At 42.7% G+C, this 15,983-nt stretch overlaps 1 protein-coding gene across 3 annotated transcripts in view; it reads right to left on the reverse strand.

The window, feature by feature from the left end:
* Mark1 (microtubule affinity regulating kinase 1) overlaps nucleotides 1-15,983 on the reverse strand; it is a 110,739-nt gene that overhangs the window by 3,831 nt on the left and 90,925 nt on the right. Inside the window, exons 12-17 of one of the 3 annotated variants that reach the window (XM_075989397.1) lie at nucleotides 15,629-15,782; nucleotides 15,107-15,300; nucleotides 10,556-10,656; nucleotides 6,263-6,427; nucleotides 4,231-4,485; nucleotides 1,094-1,138 (exon numbers count right to left, since the gene is read on the reverse strand). In XM_075989397.1, coding sequence (XP_075845512.1) covers nucleotides 1,094-1,138; nucleotides 4,231-4,485; nucleotides 6,263-6,427; nucleotides 10,556-10,656; nucleotides 15,107-15,300; nucleotides 15,629-15,782 — 914 coding nt within the window. The remainder of the gene's footprint in view (nucleotides 1-1,093; nucleotides 1,139-4,230; nucleotides 4,486-6,262; nucleotides 6,428-10,555; nucleotides 10,657-15,106; nucleotides 15,301-15,628; nucleotides 15,783-15,983) is intronic. The other 2 variants (XM_075989396.1, XM_075989395.1) reach the window with 2 other exon arrangements.

Consider the following 15,983-nt stretch of genomic DNA (forward strand, 5'->3'; position numbering starts at 1 on the left):
AAGACTACTAAACAGACATGGAAATGCACGCCAAAGACTACTAAACAGACACGGAAATGCACGCCAAAGACTACTAAACAGACATGGAAATGCACGCCAAAGACTACTAAACAGACACAGAAATGCATGCAAAGACTACTAAACAGACACGGAAATGCACGCCAAAGACTACTAAACAGACACGGAAATGCATGCAAAGACTACTAAACAGACACGGAAATGCACGCCAAAGACTACTGAACAGACACGGAAATGCATGCAAAGACTACTGAACAGACATGGAAATGCATGCAAAGACTACTGAACAGACACGGAAATGCATGCAAAGACTACTGAACAGACACGGAAATGCATGCAAAGACTACTGAACAGACACGGAAATGCATGCAAAGACTACTGAACAGACACGGAAATGCATGCAAAGACTACTGAACAGACACGGAAATGCATGCAAAGACTACTGAACAGACACGGAAATGCACGCCAAAGACTACTGAACAGACACGGAAATGCATGCAAAGACTACTGGACAGACACGGAAATGCACGCCAAAGACTACTGAACAGACACGGAAATGCATGCCAAAGACTACTGAACAGACACGGAAATGCATGCAAAGACTACTGAACAGACACGGAAATGCATGCCAAAGACTACCAATGGACAAGGAAAGTATTTACTTCACTGTCTTCTCTACTTTTCTCTGGGAAAAACCCAGAAAGCATGTCAGTGTAGAGTTTTACGATGTGGTCCAAGATCGAATATTTACCTAAATATATCACTATGATGAAATCCTCTGCACACTTAGCGACCTCAGTGTTCACCTAGTGACCCCACATTACAGGAGAACAGTGCATATTCTCTAGGAAGCCCTCTGTTTCACAGGTGAAGCAGACGCTCATCTCACAGACAGGAAGCCCAATTCTTTACCAACTACGCAATTCAAAGTTAGTTGAACTTGAAGTTGATGAGCTAGATGACATTAGGAAAAAGCCTACTATTCTTTGAATATAGAGATCAAAGTGCAGACGCAATCAAATTACCACCCTGCCCTGGTCACCAGGTGTGGGAGCACCCAGCACCTGTAGCTCACCTGGCTGTGTCGGTTCTGCCGCTGGCTTCGCCTTCACTTGGATCCCTCAAAAATAAAGAGAAGGTGGAGATTTAACAATTTTAAAAGCAATAGGAGATCAAGAAAACCCATAAATAAAAGACACTGAAGTCAGCGTCCTCATTAGTCCCAGGTGTGAATCCTTCTTCACACTTTTACCCCAGCACGTGCTGTTGCCACTTCTCAAGGGTCCACTAGATACTGTCGACGGGGTATTAGATGAAAACTTAGTTGTTCTTTAAACACAATCTTCCAACCCAGAGTCAGGACTATAACTTAATAATTTATCTTTTGGCTTAGTTTAGCATAATGTAAGGTTAAGTAAGTTTTAATAACTCTCAATAGGAATACTAGACTTCACTTGTAGAGGTTGTTGCTCAGTTGAACAAATGTGCTAACCTTGCAGTTAAACATAGTTTGGAGGCTGAGCACCTAAGGATGTGGTTAGGAGACTGACCAGTGGGTTAAATCTTTTCTGTGCAAGCATGAGGACCTGACTTGGGGCACGTCTTCTAGGGATGTCCTGAGGGCCTGGTGGCCATCTATGCTAGCCCAAACAGCAAGCCCCAGGTTTAGAAAGAGAACTTTGTCTCAAGAAATGAGGTAGAGTGACAAGATGACAAGAGACACAGCACCATCTTCTGGGACACACACACACACGTAGGGGTGGGGAAACAGATCGATTGAATTGATTAAGAAAATGAGCCTGGGGCTGCAGAGATGGCTCAGCAGTTAAGAGTACTGTCTGTTCTTCCAGAGGACATGGGTTCAATTCTCGGCACTCACATGGTGGCTCACAACCATCTATAACTGCGGTCCTATGAAATTTGATGCCCTCTTCTGGTATGCATGCATGCAGGCAAAACACGCATACACATAAACAAATCTTTTTTAAAAAAATGAAAGAAGGTGATCTCAATATGGTTTTCTAACAATAAATACTAATTCTGAAGTAGACCATGAATTTATTTCAGAAGTTATGCCAAGAACCCACACACAGTCTTCAGCAGCCTATCCACAAAGGTAAGTCTAAAACAGACTGAACAATGAACAGAACAATAATCTCACTTAGATCTAAATCTGTGAAATAAAACCAGAAAAACTGCTAACTGTCTTTGTATTGAAGGTGACTAATATTTTTAAAGTCTTCCAAAATTCTAACTCTACTGATATTTCAAAGGTGATTGAAACTGAGTCAAGTTATAACCTAATATGCAAATCTAAGAGGTAGCTTGTGATTGAACAAAACCTTTGAGAAGCTAGGAAAATTACCATCTGGAACACTTAGTTTTTTAAAATGTTTTAGCCTTTCCACATTTATATTTTTATATAAAGTGTGCACAGCAGGGTTAAAGTCAGCACTGGCCTCCTCTCTCCACCCTCTCAGTACAGAGCTGCTGCACTGCACGGCAAGCTCAATGCAGGCACTAAACGTGACAGCCTCCCAGGTCTGCGGGGCTCTAACTACAGGCCCCTTTCCATAGACATACTGTGCAAAGGACATTGTGTTTTCAGAACCGAAAAGAATAATAAATTTATTTGCATTCTCAAATGAGGTTTCCTAAATTTCTGTTTTCATAATAATTGCTATTTCACTAGGCAGGATAGTAAACACTCGGTGCCATCTGCAAAGGTTATTCCACTCTCACAAACTGAAGCAGACACGCGTCTGAGCCAGTTCACTTGCTCTGACCCACTGCACAGACGGGCAGTGCTCTCTCCCGCAGCACCAGAATGACACTGTTGACCCCACTGGAAGATGAAACACCTGTACCCAAAAGGGACAAGTGTCTGACTTTTCTGTCCTGTTCACAGGGTGCACTGCTGGTAAGCTCTAAGCATCCAGAATGGGATCTTCCTTACTCACTCCAGTCACATGCTGGTCTAGCCTTCCTGGGATGGGGCAGCCCAAGGAATTGGTTCTAAGTGACCTGATGGGAGGTGGATAGGACACAAAAGCACAGCTGGCTGCAACAGTTCATGCAGCTTAGCATGGCTCCGCAATACAAAAGCAAATACTGTATATACAGCAATTTACACTTAACTGAGCACACAGGCCATTCCCTTCCACTTGGGAAGCCCTCAAGCAGCAGCAAGCAAAGCAGGATTGCAAGGAAAATGAATGTAAGGACAAACTCCTAGCAGTGTGTAGAGATACCTCTGAGTGGGAAGAACGGAAGCAGGAGGTCAGACAGGAGGAGCAGGCATAGGCTTATATGTGCCTATACCTATAGTCTCAGCAAGACAAAAGCTAATTACCCCCTCCTTTCCTATTTCTTTTCTTTTTTTGCAGTCTGTGGGTCAAATGGAAGGTTTTGTGCATGCTAAGTAAGCTATGCCCTTAGTCCTAATAAGTGTTTTAAATCAGGAAGTAACTTAATCAGAATTATACTGACTATATATGGATGAAGGAGACCAGGTAGGAGTGAAGATTGACAGTGGTTTTGACTTTGAGGCAGTGGCAGGAAAGACTGTACTGAGAAGAGCCATTTGCAAATGTGGAAAGGAACCAAAGGCAACTTTGAGGCAACTGGAGGATGGAGCTACCCCTTCTAAAATGGAAAGAACAGGGGAGAGTGGGGCTTGGAGGCTGAAACACGATGCAGAGGTGTGGAGCTTCGGGCAACTTGATCAATGGGGACGAGGCTCTGGGCAATCTGGGGTCAAGACTGAGGCTGTCAAAATGAGAGGCCCTCTATAGCCACATCATGAGGAGATAACCAAGGGGAGTCAGAAAACTGGCAGAGAGCAGTCCCGAGGCTGTCCCCTGCACGCTGATGTTTAGAGGTGATGGGAAAGGCAAGGAGACCTTGGAAGAGAAGCTGGTTTGTGAGGCAGGAAAAACCAGTCTAGAGAGGAAAGAGGCCCAACCTTGAAAGACACCGTAAGAACCAGGGGCTCACAGCCATCTCACTGTTCAGTCCACTGCCCTGGTGACTGACCATCCCCCCAGCACCCTGAGAACAGTTGCCCACACATCCTCTGACTCCTGGCACAGACTGTGGGTGGACTGTAGGTCTTTTTCTCACAAGGTGTCACTCCGCATCCCTGCCCAAACTGCATAAGATCACTGATGGATTTGACGATTGAAGGTTTGAACCCAACTGTGTGATACTGACCTGCGGACGAACTTGGAAGTGATTTTGCTTATTATCCCGGTGGACGTTCCCCTTCTGGCGTGTGCAAGGGCACCAGCTTCATGGGACGGGGAGGCAGGCGGCCCATTGTAAGCCGCACTGCGCCGCTCTCGGAGCTGCTCCCCATGGAAGGTGCTTCGGCTGGAGCTCCCTCGGGGGAAGCGGGTCCTGTCTGGGGTGGCGGCACTAATACTGTGAGCAGATGGGGAAGCAGCAGGCGCTCTCTGGGTTGCACTGCTGGGAGAAATGAAGAAACATTATTCAGAATAATGACGGGCACTTTCACTTGGGCTAAACACTGGGGAGGAGAAAAGTGTGAGTCCTTCCGTTGGTCCAGTGATTTCTGTTTGCATTAGAAATGAGGAGCATGGGACAATTAATTTTCCATCTCATTATACAAGGAGGGGAGGGAAATTTAAAAATAATACACTTCTTGTAAAATTTGGTGATTAAAGATTAAGAAATTACTGACATGAAGACAAATACTGTCAGAATCTGGAATGCCCAATCTGGGTGCTGCATATGTATTTTTTTTTTTTTGGTTTTTTGAGACAGGGTTTCTCTGTGGTTTTGGAGCCTGTCCTGAAACTAGCTCTTGTAGACCAGGCTGGTCTCGAACTCACAGAGATCCGCCTGCCTCTGCCTCCCGAGTGCTGGGATTAAAGGCGTGCGCCACCACCGCCCGGTCTGCATATGTATTTTTTACATGTAATCAGCATGGTCTGAAATTTCAAATGCTTCAAAATTCAAAAATTTTTTGAGCACTTCTATGACACTACACATAAAAATTCCATGTGTGATCTCATGTGAAGTCCACTGAAAACACTATGAAATATCTTTAGGCTATACATGTAAGATATGCCAAGAATCTAAGTGAACTCCATATCTAAATTCATATTCTATTCCAACCTTCTCATTATGAACATGTGAATATTGCAGAACTGGAAAATGTCCCAAACCCAATGGTTCCTGGGCCTAGGAATTTCAGATAAGGGTTCCTCAATTTGAACATTATCAATGTACGTTGGTTGGTCAGTAACCTGTATAACAAACTTTATTCTTTGTCAAAAAGTCTTTTTATAATATTATCATGTTTCCACTTTAGACCCTGGAGGATTCAATACATGTGGTGCTAATCACAAACCTAATTACTGGAGTGAGAGCATACTCAGATACTCGAGTTCCAGTCCTACAAGAGGCAAAACTCCAAATGTGAACTGAATTTATACCCAAGCAGCCGCTCCCCTGATACAGCAGCTGCTAGGACCCAAAGCCACGCCTAGCTGGGTTGGTTACGTGTCTTTTCTTTGGCAAGGGTTTCCAGATAGCGTCTCTCTGTGTAGCCCTGGCTTGCTTTCGAGACTAAGCTGGCCTCAAACTCACAAAGATCCACCTGCTTTTGCCTTCTAAGTGCTGGGATTAAAGGTGTGCGCCATCACATCTGGCTTTTGTGCATCTCATTTTACTCCCCCCCCCCCCCGACCGCAGACAGGGTTTCCCCAGGTAGCCCTGGCTGTTCTGGAACCCACTCTGTAAACAGGTTGGCCTCAAACTCACACTTGTCTCTGCCTCCCGAGTGCTGGGGCTAAAGGTGTGTGCCACCACCGCCTGATCTTGTTTTTAAAGCTTATCTGTGTGCACGTGTACATGTGCACTCCTGCCCCAGCGCATGTGTGGAGGTCAGAAGACAACGTCCAGTTGGCTCTCTCCGTTCACCGCGTGGATTCCAGGGATAGAATCGAGGTCACTGGGCTTGGCGGTAAGCACCGTTACCACCTGCTGATGCTTCTCTAGCCACTCAGCTTACTTAAATGATAAACCAGGCAGCAATGCTTTATGACAGATTACAAACACAATCTGTTAAGAATATTCTTCTTAAAAATGATTTCAAGTAATTTCAGATAACTGCTGTGGCACACAATAAGTGTATTCCCAATCAACATTTCCTGACACTGTCTTTTCCGACCACTCTGGAGGAGACAGTGACCACAGAGAATGAGAAGCGAGGACTCACCCAGGCCGGTACGCTTCAGCGCCATCTTTAATGGTTGGCAGTGTGACTTTAACGGGGTGGCCGGAGGTCGACATGGACTTCTGGTGGCGGGGCCGTGCTGAGGCGCCAGCAGAAGCTGCTGTGGAACCCGCAGATGACAAGCTGCTGGCGGACATCTCTGTAAGGCTTGACATGAAAGAAAAGGTACAGTTACTAAAACCCAAGAAAGGGATTTCCTGAGTCTCAACTGATTGACACTTTCATGACTGAAACACTTAAAAGAAATGAACACATTCTTACTCATTAACAAATCAATACCCCATTTAAGGTACGTCCATTGAAAAGTGCTTAGACGTGTGTTCTGTATGCATGTGTCTGAGAAGGCAGGCATATGTATGGATGTGTGACAGCTACAGATGAGACAATTATTGCTGGAGACATTTTACATTCAATTCTAAGATTAGTTCTGTGCACTGTGTTGCTGTGAATCTTCCTAGCTCTGAGAACTCCTAGCTATATGAAAACTGCTGTTTCTGTAGCCAGCACCTCCTGTAGCTCCTATCAGTTCACTGTCTGAAGAACAGGCTGGCCAGTATGGGTGTCAAGCAGCTACAGATCAGCGTTTGGTACAGAACTTCCAAGTTGAAGTTGGAAATCAACTTCAACACCAAGACTAAAGAATACCAGGAAGCCACAGTTTCCTTGTGTGCTTTCTCATAGCCTACAACAGAAAAGAGAGCCATGTGAGGTCAGACTGTCCCCCTGCTGAGAACAGAATTTCATCACAACAGATGCTTCAACCTTTGAGCTACCATGAGTAGTTCATCCAACTACAATAAAGCTCAATAATGGGCTGGAGAGATGGCTCAGTGGTTAAGAGCACTGCCTGTTCTTCCAAAGGTCCTGAGTTCAATTCCCAGCAATCATATAGGGGCTCACAATCATCTGTAATGAGATTTGGTGCCCTCTTCTGGCCTGCCGGCATACATGCAATACAGAATACTGTACACATAATAAATAAATCTTAAAAAAAACTCCAATAAGAAGTTTGTGGTTCTACATTTTTTAGAGGATGAAAAGGAAGCCTTTATTATTTGAGCATAAAAAGAGTTGATTAATTTAAATCAAGATCAGATAAGCAAATTAAATAAACCTATAACTGCTAAAGAAATAGAAACAGTCATCAAAAAAAGAATTCTACATGATTTTCAAAGAAGAACTAATACCAATACTCCTCAAATTGTTCCAGACAATAGAAAAAGAAGGAACATTGCCAAACTCTTTTATGAGGCTACAATTACCCTGATACCCAAACCACACAAAGACATTACTAAGAAAGAGAATTACAGACCAATCTCACTTATAAACATTGATGCAAAATACTCAATAAAACACTGGCAAATCAAATCCAAGAACACATCCACTATGATCAAGTTAGCTTCATCCCAGAAATGTAGGGATGGTTCAACATACAAAAATCTGTCAATGTCAGTTAATTCACCTTATAAACAAACTGAAAAATAAAAACCACATGATCATCTCATTAGATGCCGAAAAAGCTTTTGATGAAATACAACATCCTTTCATGATAAAGGTCTTGGAAAGAGCAGGATACAAAAAACATACCTAAATATAATAAAGGCAACTTACAGCAAACCAACAGCCAAGATCAAACTAAATGGAGAGAAACTCAAAGTGATCCCACTAAAATTAGGAACTAGATAAGGTTGTCCACTCTCTCCATATCTATTCAATATAGTTCTTGAGTTCTAGCCAGAGCAATAAGACAACAAAAGGAGATCAAAGGAATACAAATAGGAAAAGAAGTCAAACTTTCACTGTTTATTGATTATAATAGTTTATATGTGACTCCATAAAAAAGGTATTTTTATGAGTCTACAACTGATAAACACCTTCATTAATGTAGCAGGATACAAGATTAACTCAAAAAAATCAATAGCCCTCCTTTATATAGATGATAAATGGGCTGAGAAATCAGAGAAACATCACTCTTTACAACAGCCACAAATAGCATAAAATATCTTGGAGGAACTCTAACCAAACAAGTGGAAGACTTGTATGACAAGAACTTTAAATCTTTGAAGAAAGAAATTGAAGAAGACACCAAAAAATGCTCTCCCATGCTCTCGTGTAGGTAGAACTAACATAGTAAAAATGGCAATCTTACCAAAAGCAATTTACAGATTCAATGCAATGCCCATGAAAATCCCAGCAAAATTCTTCACAGACCTTGAAAGAATAATACTCAACTTCATATGGAAAACAACTTCGTAGCCAAAACAATCCTGTATAATAAAGGAACTTCTGGAGGCATCACAATTCCTAACTTCAAACTTTACTACAGAACTACAGTACTGAAATAGTCTGGTATTGGCATAAGAACAGACAGGAGGACCAATGGAACTGAATCGAAGACCCAGATATTAATCTACACACATTCGAACACTTGATTTTTGACAAAGAAGCAAAAAATATCAAATGGAAAAAAGAGAGCAAATTCAACAAATGGTGCTTTCATAACTGGTTAGCAATATGTAGAAGAATGAAAATAGACCCATATCTATCACCATGTATAAAACTCAAGTCCAAAAGGATCAAAGACCTCAACATCAAACCAACCACACTGAACCTCATAGAAGAGAAAGTGGAAAGTACACTTGAATGCATTGGTACAGAAGACTCCTTCCTAAATATAACCCCAGTAGCACAGACACTGAGAGAAACAGTTAATAAATGGGACCCCTGAAACTGAAAAGCTTCTGTAAAGCAAAGGACACAGTCAACAAGACAAAAAGGCTGTCTACAGAATGGTAAAAGATCTTCACCAACTCCACATCAGACAGAAGACTAATATCCAAAAAATTTGGTCATCAAAAGAACAAATAATCCAATAAAAAATGGAATACAGACCTAAACAGAAAACTCTCAACAGAGGAGTCTAAAATGGCCGAAAGACACTTAAGGAAATACTTAACATCCTTAGCCATCAGAGAAATGCAAATCAAAACAACTCTGAGATTCCATCTTACACCTGTAAGAATAGCCAACATTGCTGGGCCGTGGTGGCGCACGCCTTTAATCCCATCACTCGGCAGGCAGAGGCAGGCGGATCTCTGTGAGTTCGATGCCAGTCTGGTCTACAAAAGCTAGTTACAGGATAGGTTCAATAGCTACAGTGTTTTCCTGTCTTGAAAAACAAAACAAAACACACCCCCCCAAACAAAAAGAGGCCAACATAAAAAATACTGATGATTTCTTATGCTGAGAGGATATGGGGTAAAGGGAACACTCCTGCATTGCTGTGGGAGTGAAAACTGGTACAGCCCCTTTGGATATCAGTATAGCGACTTCTCAGAAAATTAGGAAGCAACCTTTCTCAAGATCCAGCAATACTACTTTTGGATATAAACCCAAAGGATGCTCAATCATACCACAAGGATATGTGATCAACTACATTCATAGCAGAATTATTTGTCATAGTCAGAACCTGGAAACAACCTAAATGCACCTTGACCAACGAATGGATAAAGAAGCTATGGTACTTTTACATAATGGAGCACTTCACAGCGGCAGGTGGGGGCTGGGGGGAGGAATAATGACGTCTTGAAATTTGCAGGCAAATGGATGGATCTAGAAAACATCATATTGAGTGTGGTAACCCAGTCCCAGAAAGTCAAATATAATACTCACTCACATGTGGCTTTTAGATATAAAACAAAGAAAAACTAGCCTACAATTCACAACCACAGAGAATCTAGACAACAAAGAGGACCCTAAGAGAGACTTACATAGATCTAATCTACATGGGAAGTAGAAAAAGACAAGCTCTCCTGAGTAAACTGGGAGCACGGGGACCATGGGAGAGGGTAGAAGGGCAGGGGGAGAAAGGGAGAGGAGTGGAGAAAAATATATAGCTGAATAAAAACAATAAAAAGGAAGAAAATGTGATTATATAATAAACTAAGAAGCATTGGTTGAAGGGTAAGGGGCAGTGGGAAGTCAGAGCAGGGTACACATGGAGAGAAGACCCAGACTTGTCAGACTGTGATTGTACACACACTTTAGTACTGAGAAATATTCCGTTCCATATTTCATTCAGAAACTTGGAAGTTACTTCTTACTCCTTAAATACACTTCCACCCTTCTGTCCTGCTACGCAGGGACACACTCCATTGGAAACAGGTATGGTTGTACCACTCTGCATTCCTTCCCTGTGACCCACACACCGACAAACATTTCAGCAAAGCCATGTGCAGCAATGACAGACACCACCTTTGGGCTCAGTGACCTCACCTGCTGTCTCTTCCATTCTGCAGCGCTGTGTACCGGTCTGTGGTCCTTTCACACACGTACGTGTTCCTTCTTGCCATGCTCCCTCCAGAATACACGTTGTTCTTTATAAAGAAGAAAATCAATTTAAAAATCTTAACTATATTATGTGAAATCAAATTATCAAAAAAATTTCAAAGCATAATTTTAATTGAGTAGACTCACATAAGCAAGATCTATTTTTCTTCTTTCTCATATTTAGATTTTAGAAATGACAAGTGAATCAAAAGAAAACCAAAACAGCAAAAGACAAAACAAACAAACCCCACCAGACCACAGCCACTACTGTTTTAGTTTATAGTTCCACAGAGGCAGACAATGGCATTGGGAAGCACGGGAAGCAGGTTCCATTCTCTCAGGGAGTGCCTGGCTGAGAAGGGGCAGAGCAGAGAGTGAATCTGCCCTCAGTCTCAGTATGGACAGGGCAATGAAGGTGGCAGTTCCTCCAGAAGCCTGTGCTATTCTTTGCCTACTCATCAACTTCACCTCTCTCCAGGTCAGTGCCTGCCTGCTGAGTGTTGATGGGGGCTGAGGAGTGCAATAGAAGACACTGCCCATGGCTCCCCTGCCCATAGTCCCCTGTTTGAGTTAGGAGACAGGCCACATGTAAACAAGAGAAAGAATAGCAAAAAAGGGGTAGACAGATGAGCTAGCCTCCTAATCACACAAAGACCCTACACCATCATGCCTGCCAAACACTATTTGTTACCAGCAATAAAAAGGACAGGGGTGACTGTCTGTGTCTCGTGTTTCCATTTTGTTGTTGTTTGTAGGGCTGGAACTCCGACCCTGGGTCTTGAACATGCTAGGCAAGCACTTTACTAGCTGGGCCACCCCAAGCCCGGGAGGAGTGACTCAAAAGGGATAAAACACTCTTCCATCTCTGCTGCACTGGAAAATATCTTCCTACCTATTCTAGCTTCTATAATTCTTTAAAATACACAGTTAATTTAACATTTGTTTAGTATGAGCACTAGAAATTTAATAGGTATTTCCTCAAACTCAGATGCAAAGGGGAAAATCATACAAGCAACTTTATCTCAGCAGTCCTCTGCAGAGGACCCGAGTCTCCTAGCCTCCATCTCAGAAGCTCACAACTTCCTGTGCTCCAGCTCTGGGGAATCCAATGACCTCTTCAGGCCTCTGAGGATGGCTGCATACATGCAGCAACCACACACACACACACACACACACACACAAAGATAATAAATCTTAAAAATAAGAAGGAACAGAATCATAGAAGAATGCACATCACCCAAAAAGAAAGGCTGAGTATATCTTGACATATGTGTCAATAGGTAGCAATTAAAACCATGCATCTTTTACAAAGATTTTCATGCTCCCATCTAGAAGGAACCTGCACAACCTTAAAAGCCAAATACAGTTGTGGAATATTTGTACACTGTGTGAATATGTATTGCTGTGATTGGTGTAAAAAAGAGCTGAATGGCCAAGAGCTAGGGAGGTAGAGGTTAGGCCAGACTTCCAGGAACAGAGACGACTCTGGGAAGAAGAAAGAGTTGCTAGCGAGACATGAAGGAAGAAGGATGGGCAGTGCCAGGCAAGGTAAGGCCACGTGGCAGAATGTAGGTTAATAGAAACAGTTAATTTAAGTTATAAGAGCTAGTAGAGAACAAGCCTAAACTAAGGGCCAAGGTTTAGTAATTAATAATAAATTTCCATGTTGTTTTTTGTGAGCAATGAAAAAAGCTTGCTACATGCAGAATTGCCCTAACTGTCATGGAAAGATGAAATAGCTATGCTATGTCCACTTTTGTTTTCTCCAGCAAAAGAAGAACCTACAGAAGAACCCACCCCAAGCAATTAGAGTGAGTTATTTCATAAGTTCAGGATGAAAAGGAATAGACAGCAAAGGGGAGACTATAAATTTTGACAGAATCTTTTGGTTTATGATTGTTTAAAATGTTAAATAATGCAGTATAATTAATCTAACTTAATGCCTTTTAGAAGTTAATAAAGCCTGAGCACTCACCGTTCACCTCAGCATTACGGATTCTGAGGAAGCTCCTGTGTCAATACACAGAGGACTATGAGCATGGGGAGACAGTGTACAAACATGGCAGCACCTGGCTCAGAACTGAGCGGGACACAGCCATGGGCAGGCTGGGGAGAGATGGAGTAGCTACCACAGGGAATTCCCCTAGGACACAGGACTTGCACGATTTGTAGTAATGGGATTAGGATGCAGTTGCACATAAGGGCAGACACAGAGGGAGAAAGCTAAATTGGCCATGCAGAGAAGGTCCAATCTGAGTGGACCATAGGCTAATGTGGAGAGTGGTGGAAGACACAGGAACAGTGCACTTTTATTGCTACATGGAGTGCTGACTTTTGAAACAGTCCTCCAACTCACAGGGAAATACTGAAAAAAATATGCCTTTTTATCCTTTCCAAGTAGATCAGGTAGAGGAGAGGAAGCAGCTATACCACCATTCTTTACTTTTCTGTGTGAGCGTTTTGCCTGCATGTATGTAAGTGCATCACATGGAGGCCAGAGGAGGGTGCTGGATTACCTGGAGCTGTAGTTGTGAGCTACCATGTGGGTCCTGGGAACCAAGCCTGGCCCTCTGTAAGAGCAAGTGCTCTTGATTACTGAGCCATCCCTCCAGATTTAATATACCACCCATTCTCAAAGGCATGTGCATTCACTTCTTAGACTAGGAAGTGCTGAGCTAATGACATATTTGAAAAAAGCGTGGTCTCAATAACCACACAGAACAGTGGCATCAGACAACCTACTTGTGATGAAGGTGTGCTGGCTTTGCTTTTGGCATATCACTGCAGATTTTCTACCTAAAGTGACCCACAATACACTAAATAAAGGGTTCTTTTCCCTCTGCTGATTAGAGTTGATTCTATTTCATTCATGTTGTTCACCCTTATTTATGTTCCTGAATCATGTCCGCTCACCAATATCAATTTCTTAACCTTATTCTCATCATCTGCCCAGCAAGGTATATATTTATGTTCTAATCTCCGCCCCGCCCTTACTTCCGTGTTTCTGTTCTAATCTCTGCCCTGTCCTCACTCCTGTGTTTATGTTCTAATCTCTGCCCTGTCCTCACTCCTGTGTTTATGTTCTAATATCTGCCCTGTCCTCACTCCTGTGTTTATGTTCTAATCTCTGCCCTGTCCTTACTCCTGTGTTTCTCTTCTAATCTCTGCCCTGTCCTCACTCCTGTGTTTATGTTCTAATCTCTGCCCTGGATATTACTCAGAATTTTCAGTATGTGAACATGTGTGCATGTGTGTCTGTGCACTTACATGTGGAAGTCAGAGGAAACTTTTTCTCCTCCCACTCTGGGGTACTGAATGAAGCTCAAGCTTGTCAGACATGGTGACAAGCCCCCTTACCCAATAAGCCATTTCACTGGCCCCTACTAAGTTACCTGAGTACACTTAACTCTTGTATATTTTATATCAACATGTTATATTCTTTCTCTTTCTGTAAGAATACTTTCTTTAGTACAGTGTTTTTAAATTGTCACTGTGCAGTCAAATAGCTGACATATTTTATGCCTAAGAATATTATTGCATTTTATATTTGAGTGACAGTTTGGCTAGATATAAAATTCTAGACCTAAAATGTTTTCCTTTTACCCCTGAAAGTTTAAAAATACCATTGCATCTTCTGGTATCCACACTAGTGATGAACAATATGAAAGCAATCTAACTTTGCTCCTTTTATGGTCATCAGTTCTCCCTCTAAAATCTTTAAAGATGTCTCACCTTGTTTTCTGGGCATCTACACAATCTGCTTTAGCAAGCCCAGGAGCACATTTTCTTCTGGCTTCTGTCTGCCATCCTGGGCCTTCTCTTTTTACTGTTATCATTCCTTCAAATACTCCCTGTGTGGCCTCAGAACACTGTTATCTAGATGCTGCCCACTCTTTTCTCACCCTTCCATCTCTGTTTTCATTCTGTCTCTATGTCCTGCTCCTTCCAGGACAGTACTGCGGCCTCTCTTCTAGATCCCAATATAATTTCTAGAGGGTGGCATTTTAAGAGACTTCATGGGACATAAGTGGACAAGTTATTAATGAGTCTGCCCTCAAAGAGCAGTTTACGAGGAAATGTAAGATTAAATGCACCAATGTATCATCAGGTAAATATCGCAAAAGCAGAACAAGCAGCAGGGGCTTAATGTTCCATTCTGAAGTGAGGCTACGGATTTCAGAATTTTAGCTGGTGCTTAATTTTACCTGGGCCTCGTGCTTAGAATCCCACCATCAAGAGGCTGAAGTCAGAGGACTACTGTTGTTGTGAGCTCCAGGCTAGCTTGGGCTACTGAGGAAAATGTCTTAAAACAACAACAACAACAAAGAATTCTCTGCACTATTTTGTTCAGTTACATTCATGAGAAGCTTGGGCCCTTTTTCATGGTCTTTAAATTATGATTCATTTTGAAACATTTAAGAAGACAAAAGACAAAGCTTTTACAGAATCCCAGTGCCACATAAGATGAAGCTGTGGTACAGGAGAGCTCTGACTCACACTCGGGCCAGCAGAAGACTTTTTCCTGTCTGGACCCACCAGGGGGCTGGCTGTCACTTCGCTCTTGGATCCCACCATGGTGCTGCCAAGTCTTCGGGCTGTGTCTTTGTCCCAGTCCTCCTTCTGTTCACTTTCCACACTGTTGGCCTGAGGCCTTTTGGTGTATGACACAGCGGGGGGAATGGAGGGACCAGCTGCAATGTGTAGGAATAGCAAAGTTAGCTGGGAAGCCACGGATAGACTTCCCACAAAAAAGTCTCTACGTTTGTTGCTTTACACTCTCAACTAAGATGAAATTGTTTACACAAATCAGTTTGGGTCTCCACAATAGAGATCCTATTGATTGTCTCATGGTGAAAGTCTGTGAGAAGGGCTAAGAACGGAAGGAAAGTGAAGTGTGTATCGGGTAAGACACACACCACACACACAAACACACACACACACACACACACACACACACACACACACACACACACACACACACAGCTAGCTTGTCTCTCATTCTTAGATTTGCTCTCCCACCATGGTCACTGAAGCGGCGCTGCTTCTGGTTGGCTGAGATGCTTCGCTGGACCTTCAGGTGAGCTGGGGACTGAAGAGTGCTGTTGTTCAGGTCACTGCTCGGCCGGGATCGCTGACACAGGTTTCCACTGGACAGTGACTCACCACCTTCAAACTGAGAAGAGCGATCACCCAGATTTTAAAACAGCAAAGTGTTTGCATACATAGAATGATTTAAAGCTCTGTAAGGAGCAATTGAAACTAAAAAAACAGACTTTAAACTGGCAAGAAGGAAGGGAGGAAGCTGGGTATTAGAACGCTCACACTAATGTAATCTGCTACTGTGCTCGACTCCTCAGTTTAGCTAAAACAAGTA

This window comes from Microtus pennsylvanicus, chromosome 10 (assembly GCF_037038515.1).
Source record: "Microtus pennsylvanicus isolate mMicPen1 chromosome 10, mMicPen1.hap1, whole genome shotgun sequence".
In the NCBI taxonomy this organism is placed as follows: domain Eukaryota; kingdom Metazoa; phylum Chordata; class Mammalia; order Rodentia; family Cricetidae; genus Microtus; species Microtus pennsylvanicus.